Here is an 11,750-nt window from a genome sequence, read left to right on the forward strand (position 1 = left end):
TCCCCGTCCTCTACTCTCCGTCGTTCTTTTGAAGCAAAAGCCGAACAATGTCTCGGTATATTGTATGTTTACCGGTATTCCTCTGTGTATACACCTTTCCGTTGCCACCTTCTTACATATTTAACTCACGCAGTGCGCAAGGTAAATATATACCGGCTTGGCGGTCGACGAGTAGCAACGGGGACGCGCAATGTGCGTGTACATGTGCGTGTAAACGTGACGCACACTGCTCTCTCGTGTGCACTCGCACGTATGTACCGTATATCTCGGCTTTCCGCAGAAAGGGAGAACCGTGAAGAGCATCTTCAACCCGTAGCCGAAGAATATTTTCGTCGGTCTGTTGATAAGAGCGCGTCTATGAGCGTAGTACGAACTCTCCCGTTCTCTTCCTCTTTTCCCTTTCTTCCCTCTCGTGTTGCTTATATCGTCTCTACCTGGCTACCTTGACAATTTGTGCACTTCCGCGCATTTTCCAGAAGACATTCCTCGCATAACTTCTCTATCCCACCCTCGGTCGACAGCCACGATTTAAGTGCAAGTTGACGAAAGCCTCAGCGTTTCGGTGCGTCCGCGCCGTCACCTGGCGATAGGTATTTTTATTTAGATTTTATTAAGCGGTACACAGGCGGGGATCGATAGTGTGAAAATACTTTCCGGTTGTCGCGGGAATTTCATGAAATACGCTCCCGTCGACGGCCGCGTTCCCTCCTCCCCTTTTCTCTCTCTCTCTCTCTCTCTGTCGCTCCCCCCTGTGCTGCACGCGCGGCTCCCGCATATTTGCATTTAGATTCGGCTTTTTCCGGCGCGCGTCTCTTATGCGCGAGGCTATCTAATTTCCTCGGGATTTCGGTGCCCTTTTTTCGACGTCGCTCGCGCACGGTATTACGCGGCCTCTCGCCACCCTTTTCCTTAGGCGCCCTCGATATTTATGCCCGTGTGCGAGCGCAACATGCGCCCCGCCACACGCCTCACCCTTTTGGCCCTTTTCCCTTTGAGTTTCGGCACTCTTCATCGCGCTCTCGTACGTGATTTCGGAAATTCTTGCCCGAGCTACCGCGCGAACAAAGCACCGTCAGCGTATAAGTCAATATTACCCCTCGAGAATATTTCGTCGAGCACTTTTACCGATATATCCGCGAGATATCCCGGAGAATTATCCGACAGGCAGTGTGTAACATGTTTCGTGTGTATGTTACGTTCCCCGGCAGCGTCCGTCCGCTTCGGCCTCCTCGACCTTGTTCTTTGCCGAATTACGTTTACATAAGCAGGCCGCTTCTTTCATATTTATGTACTGTTAGCCCTCCTCGGAATACATCGGATAAATTTCTACACAGACGCCGCTACTCCCGATGTTCTTAGCACCTAGCAGGAGAGCGACGGAGGGTGAAAACAATTTGAGATATCGAATGCGACGGATCAGCCTCCGTATTGAACGGACTGATTTTTATATAACCGACGCTGGTTGGTGTCAGTACGTCGAGTAAACGGCGAAAGTTGACGCCGTAAAGCGGAATACAGGCGCTTCGAGGACTACGGCTCGACTCGCGGAAATACGGCAAAAACTGATCTCGGAAAATTTGCTTTAACCGGCGCTACTCGGGTCTATTAATTGGTGAACTTTGATTGTCAGTTAACGCTTATAACTTCCAACGCTCTGATTATTCTATTCTGTTAACTTTATTGCACGTAAAACAAACAAACCAAAATTATTATTAATTAATAATTGTTAACAGGATAATTCAGAAATTCCAAAGGCGCAGCTAGAGTCGAAATTTTAATGCTACTTTGACGCTCTTAAGGATATTCTGCGTCTACTTGGATAGCCTAATAAAAACCTGCTCGAATGATAACACCGAAGACTGACCTTTATTAATATTCCTCTCTTAAACACTTTTAATCTTACCAATTTAATTTCTGGCTAATTCGAACAATTTATTTCGACGGTGAGCGGTGAAAACAAAAATTAAAACATCGTCGGTGTCAAAGTAGAAGTAAATTATATTATTAAAATTAAAATTAGGCCTATTTTACGATCTTGGTTATATTGTGTTGTGCAATTAAAGATTCAGCATAAGGTAAAAGTCTCGGGCAGTACAATTTCTGCCAGATTAAATCGGTAGCAAATCCGTGTACGCTTTTTACGCGCGTAACATCTCCAAGTTACACATCTCCGGTGTCCTTACTTTCATACGCGGCGATTCGCTCGCGCTCTGATTACGTTTCCCCGTTTACGTACACCGAGTTAATTTATGCCAAGTTGTTTATAATGTGTACTCTAATTCCTGACAGTACATATTTTATGTATGCAGCATCGTAATTTTCTCGAGATGTCGGCCCATGTTTTTGCTTCGCGCCGGGTATCTTGGCGTGCTATACGTAACTAAGGTCTTTTCTTGCGTGCCTTTAATATTTATGTTTTTCTGTGCGGATCCGAGCTGAATTCAGGCCGTTCTCGCGTTGTTGACCATTCAATCGCGCGAAAGTCCCGAAATGGTAGAATGTCTAATGAAGCAGAACCGGGGCCGCCACACGTGTCGGGAGATCCTCCGCCTCTTCGAGCAAACCTGTCTCCTTCATTGTTTGACTTGGGAAGAAATTCAAACGCGATCTTATCGCGTCCGCAAGCACGCGATCTCTCTTAGTTAGTTCCCGAAGCAATTTTCACGAGTAAGTTGACGAGTGAGTTCTATTTACTTTCGTTACTCGGTTCATTAAGTTCCGCAGCCCGAGCCGCAATCACGCGGCCGCGGGGAAAACAATTGGGTTATTAACGGTCGCGGATGTAATATTCTCACCGGTCTCGATCGCAATTTCGACCGGCCGATCGGGGGAGGGAAAGGGACTCGAGGTGAGGCCTCGCGAAGAAAATTGAAATAAACCTGTCGAAACGCGTTTATACATCGACCAGCGTACGCGCGCGCGCGCGCGCGACGGCTGAATAGAGAAGATCCAATTGAGGTACCAAGAATGAGAACTCGGGGAAAGGTGAATTTAATGAAGGCAGCGAGTCGGAAGGAATCCGGCATAACTTTCGAATCAATATGATCGTGATATTGTCTTTGAAATGAAGATAGTTTTAAACTCGGCCTTAATGAGCACTCATTAAAATACAATCGGCGCGCAGCGGGCGCCGCGCCCGCTCGCCGCGCGAGCGTTCGTCCATTTGTTCGAACTCCGGCCGTTATTATATATTTCGCCCTTCGAGGATTACCAGGCCGCTCTCGGCGGAGCCATTCCGATTTCTCGATCGCTCGGTGGCGGCACCGAGTCCTTAAGCTAACCGGCGAACAGCGCTCTTCGCGCGAGGGAGCGCTCACGATGTATTCCGCGGCACTTTATAAGCTGCCTAATTCTCCGCGTAACATCTCGAATTTCGAATTTACACGGGCTCGCAGCTTCCCATTTAATTACGCGGCCGTGCACGCCAGCGATAAGTCGCGGAATGATACTTGAATGCGTGCGCATCGCCCGCGTATTATTAAACGTGACGCTTCTTTTGCGGAGAGAGAAAGAGAGAGAGAGAGAGAGAAAGAGACTTTGAATTATTAATTCTCAGCGGCCCGATGCTATTGCTCTGATGATATCCCCTTCTGCCCCCCTCTCCCCCCTCTGCCTCGATACCCTGTCGCGCGATATTTATGCCGGTTTTATTACGCTTTTGCGTACGGCACCGGACGGGGTGGAAGCGCCGTTAGAAAATTAACGCTCCACGTCCGGAATTAACCGTTCCGCATTCCGCTTCGATAGACGATGGGGAACAACGGCTGGATATCTGTGAACACCGAGTGGCGATCCATCGAGTTAGAATATTTTGTTATTCCGGGAATAACAAATGTACGCAGCTTAGGGCTTTGTTCTAGAATGCTAATCCCTTTAGTTCAGGCTTACATTAAGAGGATAATATATGGTATTTGTGACTATATCGTCATAGTGAAAAAATTATAGGGAAATAGTTTTCCTAATGAGTGTTACTGTAGCGTCAGTGATAAGAACTTTACATGCATAATGTTTTATTTTATTCATATTTTTGCGGTTATAATCATAAAAGGATATAGTTGAGGCCGAAGATAATTATAACTTCTCTCAGTGTTTGCTCCTAAACTTTACGTTTTGGAGGCGTGTATTGATTAAGTCTAGAACAGCACACCTGAGTACTACGTCTATGCTATGTTATTGAAATGCTTACTGTTTCTATGTAGTGAAAGATAGCAGGTTGGAATTGGTGAGGGAAGAACTTTTGTTCTCTCTCTGTTCCCATGTTGCGCAACTTCATCTGCCGTTTAATAGATATAAAGACCGCCATCGAAATCAGTTTTGGATGTGCCACACCCATGTGAAAAGTTACATCCTTTATTAAAAAAAAAAATTACTATTCCTTTTATATAATACGTCTTTATAAAAAAAATTGTAATATTTTAAATAAATAATATTTTTATGAAATATTTATGAAAAATATTTTTTGTTATTTATGAAACTTTTATTAGAGCTTTTTACAAAATTTAACTTTTTTTTTTAATGTCAATCGTAATTACAATGATACAAGCGCGTTCGTGACATTCTGTCGTTCAAATTTAAAAAGTATATGTTTAAAAATATCCAGTTTTCGAAGTTATTGATAATTGAAAATAGCTGGGTGCAGTACATCCATTGTGGTGAGATCGGGACTCGCAGGAAATGTGATGTTCTAAGATTAGAAAAGGGAAAACTTAAAGATTGACGAAATTATCAGATACCTTGTACCTATATTTGCAAAATATGAGACGAAATGGTGTCTTGCCGAGATGAGAAACACAGGAGAAAGGGAGATTCGTAAAAATGATCTACATCTCAGAGACACACGTTAGTATTCTAAAGTTAAACCACTGCTCGGAATTGCACTTTCGGGACGATTTTCGAAGGCTGCAAAAGTTACACATTCGTGAAGTTGGGCTCCCATATTTTCATAAGAGTATGTCGACCGCTTTAATCGACGGAACTTTTTCTTAAATCGATTAAAAACTTTAGAATTCTTTGGGGACGACCAGAACTTTGCCCATTTTTTTCAAATTTTGAAAAAGTAGGATTAACTTCTCGGAGAGATTTTTATAAGTCCTGCGAAACGTTCCCTAGTTTCCGAAAGGTTTTCACACTGAAACAAATTTCCAATGCGCATTATTTCTACTACCAACACATTTGTATCATTGCACTTACAACGATGCAACAATAATATTGATAAGAAATTTTCAGCAATCAGGGAGCACTTCACACACAGAAATGTCAGTTGCTGCAACTGAACAGAGGCCGGATGAAACCTTAGTGACAAGAAATGAAAATTCCACAACAAGAAATTATATTTGTATTAGTGACGACTGAAAACATTCGCTGTGAACATCCAGCTACATTAAAATTCGATTGAGACAACTGAGAACGATTGATTGAGTAAAGACCTCACAAGAATCTCTTTGTTTCCACTACCGAGTTTTCGTCTGACCTCCAGGCGACAGAAAATTCAGTTACACCAACGGAGTTGTTTTTCCCCGTGCAGCCCTTATGAAATTGACGATCTTGAGGCTAACAAGCGTCAGTCGTCGGGCTCGAAGGGGTGAGTGGGAGAAGCAAAGGGGGAGAAAAAAGTAAAAATAGGCGTAGCCTACTTCGTGAAAATCACTTCGAAGGCGTGAATAATTCCGAATACTGGTTCAACCCTCTGGTCCCTGAATATAAGCAATCTCTTCCTGACAAAATATCAGATATGATTTAATTAGTTAATTCAGTATCAAATAGTATAATTTAACTTTCAAGCGTTTCGAAACATCGGCGGTACATACACATGTGTACCATTCGGGACGAGAGGTTTAAACAATGGAAGGTGAAAATTCACCGCGAACATCGGGCGACACGGGGCCGTGATCGAAAAATGTCGCGCTTTTCAAGAACGATATCGAAATTCTTTGTCGCAACGCGCGCGCGCGCGGAGGGGGGTGGCCCGCGTGAAGATTGTCAAAAAATTGCTCGGACGGGCATCGGACAAGGGCGCACGCTTCGGCGACTGGAAACTGCATCTCCCGCAGGAACCAACGCCCCATTCGCTCCGCGGGAAAGCCCCCAGACCGCGTGCAAACGTTTCGAATCACATCTCTACTATCGTTCGCGACCGCTCGGCCGTGACAGTAGTCGGCTGGTGGTAAAAGCGTATCTGGGGCTGGCGCGGCGTGTTTACAGTGTTCCCTCACACCTGATCCTATAATGCCCCACTAGCGAGGGAGAGGATGATGGCAAAAGGGGGGGAGGGGGGGGGGGNNGGGGGGGGGGGGGGGGGGGACGGCGCGTCAGGCCGCGTCGAGTGAAAGGGTGAAACGCGGCAGAGCGTGAGCGGACTTAAAATGCGCGCGGAGGTCGCCGCGTCCTCTTCTCGCGAGATACACCGCAAAACGTGAGTCATCCCGGCAGTATTTCTCAAAGTCAGGATCGCGCGGCGCACGCGAAGGTACCGTTAGCTACTACCACCTGCCTCCGTCAAAATTCTACTTGGAAACTCCGGCCGCGATGCACCCGCCTGTAACAAATGACACCGCGGTCGGATTACGGTTGTTGTTGTGTTATCGAGCCCGAGAAACTTGGCCCCCACTTTCGAGGATATATTATCCATAAGTGAAAATAGTGGAGAAATCGGGGAAAAAAGATGCAAATTGATTATACGCTGTATTGCATTTAAAGGTGACGCCGAAAGTTTGATGATAATTCAGAGCACTACTGCACTAATGGGTGATATATTCTTAATGAGCGACCTTGCGTAAGTGAACGAGCGAGAGAGACTTTGGTAGATTTATAAGAAAAGAGGGGGAGGGAAGAGGAATGTGAGATGCTAAATCGTAGGGCGTGATATCGGTTTTTGTCGAGAAATGTATAGACGGTAACGTATCTGAATATAAAATAATAATTCCTCTTTCAATCTATAATCAATCGGTAGTTACGTAACACTGTGTGTGTTTGCGCGCCTCGTGTAGGTAAAAAAACAGCAGCGAGCGTAAATTTTTTTTCCTCCCCTCCCCCGTAACGTACAGCTGTCAAAGTATTAAACTCGTATCACCTATTGGTAACCACTTTGAAACACTACGCTCAAAAATCGTAAATTTATCAATCCAATATTTCAGCCCGGTTGAAATATTTTGAGAGTTTTATGTCATGCTGCTCAGCGTTATCGACTTACAGATCGCAAAATCAATATACATGACGTTCCAGAGGAAAGAGCAGGAACGGTTTCCATTTACGATAAAACCGGTATAAATCCTGCGTGAGCGCGATGTTGCAATGGCCGTAAACAGGGAGATACCAGAAGAACGTTATCCTTTCACTCTTGATTGATTAATTAAATCGTCCATTTAATTAAGCGATATAGAGCGAAATTATTTTAATTAAACGTATCTAGTTTCCTTCGCGGAATTATCCAAGGACCGTTCATGCGGACAGGCTGTTTTGCGAATTTTAATACACAAACGCATAAAGTTGCGCGTTGTGCTGACCACATGGCAATGCTCCGCAATGGGGATCAAATATGATACCGATGCGCGATTCAGTTTTTATTAATTTCTGTTTATTTCCTCGAAAATGGCTCGATCGAATTCGATTGAACTAAAGCAAGTTTTACGAGCTGACGAAACGCATTGAATTTCTATTCGACCAAACTAAATGAATATTCCATATCCAATTATATATATTTACGCCGCTCTACGCAAATTAATGGCCGTTTTAAGCGTTTGTTTTTAGAAAATATATCGAGTGGGTCGCCGAACAGCGGCTGATAAGTGTGACTAACAGGGCGAATTATATACGCGAAGCGAATAATAACACGTCGCTCGCGTAGTCGAGCGGAAGAGCCATTTTTACGACGGGCAAACGGAAATAGCGTGGTTAACGTGGCCATCGCTCGATGTTAAGTCGTCGATAAATTAAAATTTCTCTATGAATATTAATCACATGTGATGTGATCATAATCATGGAGCATGCCATTAGTTCCATAGAACACGGTCTAATTGAATACTTAATTAATAGACAGTTTACTCGATGTATGTGCTCGCGCACGCGAGTGTGTGCGCGCGTGTGTGTGTGTGTATGTGTGTGTGGGAGCGAGCGAATTGTTCGAGGAATTAATTACCGCGAGAGATTCGTTCTTGTCGAATAATTAATCGCGATAGAGAACAAATCGGCCTGATTGGGGGAAAAAAACTGGTGGAGTTTCCGACGTAGAAAGATTCCTTGAATTCGCGCAATCCCCAGTTCTCTCAACATTCTCAAGATACGCAAGAGCAAGCGCACGACGAACGTCCACTCTAGCGCCTAACGTAATTGACAGTTGGAAGTTTATCGTTGAAATAAATGATTAACACATCCAGCTCCCGCGGCAGCGAAATATTGCATATCAAAGGCATAATCGATGATATATTTCGATCCTCTTCTCGATATCCTTTATATCAGAGCGTACCGGACGAAATTGGCAGTCCGCTAATGGAAATAGTAACATGCGGATTCGCTGCTCCAGATGAAAAGTTAATTATGCAATCGCTCTGCTTTTATATACGGCTATCGTTTACAAATACGTGCGCGCGCGCGCACAGATACAAATTTACATACACGTACGTATTACACATATTAATTATATTATTGATACTATTGGATAAAACGTTATATCATCATTCCCGATAAATCACACCGTTGTATCAATTTCATATTACATTGATTGCCTATTAGCCAAATCTGATAGGCCAAATATCGCTGGGAGGTTCCCTCATCGGAGAAACACTGGAAATTATACAGATATTAACAAACTACAGCGTTTCGGGAATCGTACTTGCCAAATGGCGGTTGCGTTTGTTTATGCGATTGTGCTTGGTAGAGGGCGAAAACGTAGGAGGGAGGAGGAGCGTGGGAGAGGGGGGAGGGGGTTGAAACGAAAGCAGAATGCGGAATAAAAAGCGCGTGGGAGAGAGAACCAATACAGATTTCTCGAACGAGTCGCGTCGCTCCGTCAAGCTTTCCCAGGAAAATACCGCGTCTTATGCCCGGCTCGCCGTCTCGCGACGACAATTTCAATGGGCTTCATTCCCCGAGCGTAATCGCCAGGCATCTGTTTAAAATGATCGGCTGCTGTGCCGGACTGCCTAGGGTGAAGAACCGTATTACCGAGGTTAGAAGAACGTATCCCGATCGAATATATCAACGAAAAGTTAATTTTACCATTTTCAAGTGTCTTATTTTACATCAACGTTTAAATATTGATCGCTCTATCCGAATGTTTCACGTTCGTTTCTACGACGCTTTGACGAAGCCTTTCTTATTATTCGAATGTAATGTTGTTGCGTGAATTATTGAGCCGTCTAAAAAGTATATCCAGCTGGAGGAAGGACGAGATTAAAGTCAGATGATTCGGAAGCATTCTTTAATTGTAAAAGAAGTTTAATGTCTGATAAACTATATACAATATGAATGCTAATACATTCAATTTTCAGGGGGAAAAAAATGCATAATGCTATTTTCGACTTACTTTTTATAATTTACTAGAAAAATTGGATTCTGTCGGTAACAGGGTCAGCCTCGGTAATGGGCACTTTTACTCTACGCTGAAAAAAAAAGCGCCGCCGTTCAAGTAATAATTACTTGTTTCTAGCAAAATGGTTACTCCGACACCTCACGAGTAGTCCGGTAAATACTCTTTCAAATTTAAAATCATTTCACGCTTAATTTCGCGCGGTAATTAATTTCCAAATAAAGATATCGCGCTCGAGCTAACACTTATCGCGTAAGAATTTCTCAAATATACTTCGAAGCAGACAAAAATATTACTCGACTCGGGAGGGGGCCGTAAGACAATTGCAATTGCGTTTATTCGACGCCAGCACTATCCTATCCCGTGTGCCCGTCGCATGCGACGAGCAATTCGAGGAACCGTTTGAGAAACCCTGGCGCGCGACGTGCCCGAGATCCCGTCGCAGCCGTCGCGCTCTCTATTCCCTTTTCCCGACCCCGACGGGCTCTCACGCCCGCAGTAAACAATACGACGTCCCGGGCTATAAGCGGCTCACGTCTCACGTGTCACGTTCGGCCATTTGCAGAAGCCCGAGCGGAGATAGCCGGCCCGGCGGAGAAATTCGTGAGGCCCGGCAGCACGCTGCAGCTGCACTGCCTCGTGAAGAAGTCGACGGAGGTGCCGTCGTACCTGTTCTGGTACCACAACCTCCGCATGATCAACTACGACGTCGAGCAAGGCGTGAACGTCAGCACCGACCTGGCCGGCCGCGAGAGCTGGCTGGAGGTGCCGAGGGCGTCGGACCGGCACTCGGGCAACTACACCTGCAAGGCGAGCAACGCCCAGACGGCGCGCGTCCTCGTGCACGTGTTCAAGGGCGACAATCCGGCCGCGATGCAGCACAGCATGGCGACCTCGCCGTCGATGATGGCCTGCACCGCGCTCCTCACCATGTTCGTCACGCTTAAGCTGGCGCTGCAGACGAACTGGTGCTTGTGACGTGCGTGAGTGTAAGGGGGACGCTGTCCGAAAGCTGTTAGCGGAATTGTGTATAATTATCGTCATTAATCGCGCCGCTCTCGAGCGCCGCGAGAGAGAGAGAGAGAGAGAGAGAGATTTCGCGCGGTAAGACTACACCGGCGCGGTCATATCACGGCGGTGCGCGAGCCAGTCGCGGAGATCCACCTGGTCGTTAACACGAGACCGAGCGGGAGAGCCGTCTGTGTGTGCGTGTCTCTCTCGGAACCGCGGGATCGGGTGTGATTGATCGCTGCTTATCCAGAAGCGGGCGAACACGGGCGGTGGAGAGAGCAGCTCGTTCCTGATCATTCGCGCGCTCGAACCCCGCTCGATCCCCGCGTTCATCGCGGTTCGGCTCGCACGATGTTCCGGTCGGATACGCGACGAACGAGGCGACGCGTTAAAAGCGCGATTACGTGGTCGCGCGAGCCCCAGCTCGCTGACGAATCGAGGCGCTCGACCGGCCGTGTCCACCGAGATCCCCCGGTGATCAGGCGACGTCGTCGTCTTCCCTGACGACGGGGGCGATGCACAGCCGGGGATATAATGGCTCACCGTCTCCAGCCGCGGACGGACGAGCGAGCGAACGAGCCGGTGTCGAGAAAGCTCGACGGTGCTCTCTAGGATAAAATGCCACCGCGTAACTTCGAGATGGGTCCGCACGTGTATCATCCATTCTCCCGCCGATCGATCGTGTTACATTCCGTGTCACCGTGTTGGAACGAGGAGTATTAGGCCGTAATGCGGACGGCGGGGCTGCGTTGTGTCGTCGGATCAACTCCTGCGAGGGATCGCGTCCGACGGCCGATCGATCGCCCCCGTGCATCCGCGTGACTCGCGCGTGAGACTCGCGCGCTGCGATTGGGAAATATTCGACGCTGCCGAAAAGGCAGACTCATCAATCTAGCGGCTGATACGAGGAACGTCGACATCCTGACGGACGTGGTGATGCTACCCGCGAGAGACGCCGGGGGGGGGGNGGGGGTGATCTCTTTGTGAATACGAGATCGTTCCACTTCGGGACCGGACAAATGGTGGATCTCTCGTGTGCGTGCGCGATTAAGTGTTAAATTTAAGCTGATAGACCAGGAGGTAAGCGTGGAAATCTCGATGACGGCGGGTTTCCCGGGGCGGAAAGTACCCGGGAGCGAAAGTAAGTGATTGATAGTGCGCGGATCATGTGGACGTGTCGTCGCGCGAACACGTCGCGTGTGTCCCCCCCCCCCCC

General features: G+C 46.9%; 1 protein-coding gene across 2 annotated transcripts in view; it reads left to right on the forward strand.

Moving 5' to 3' along the window:
- The window catches only part of LOC106744295 (hemicentin-2-like), a 104,933-nt gene extending 93,199 nt beyond the window's left edge, over positions 1–11,734 (forward strand). For both annotated transcript variants that reach the window (XM_014618947.1, XM_014618948.1), the window contains exon 5: positions 10,089–11,734. In XM_014618947.1, the coding sequence (XP_014474433.1) occupies positions 10,089–10,501 (413 nt within the window). In that variant the 3' untranslated portion in view covers positions 10,502–11,734. The remainder of the gene's footprint in view (positions 1–10,088) is intronic.
- The last annotated feature ends 16 nt before the right edge of the window (positions 11,735–11,750 follow it).

Source organism: Dinoponera quadriceps, unplaced genomic scaffold (assembly GCF_001313825.1).
Source record: "Dinoponera quadriceps isolate SergipeBrazil2010 unplaced genomic scaffold, ASM131382v1 scaffold707, whole genome shotgun sequence".
NCBI classification, from domain to species: Eukaryota; Metazoa; Arthropoda; class Insecta; order Hymenoptera; family Formicidae; genus Dinoponera; species Dinoponera quadriceps.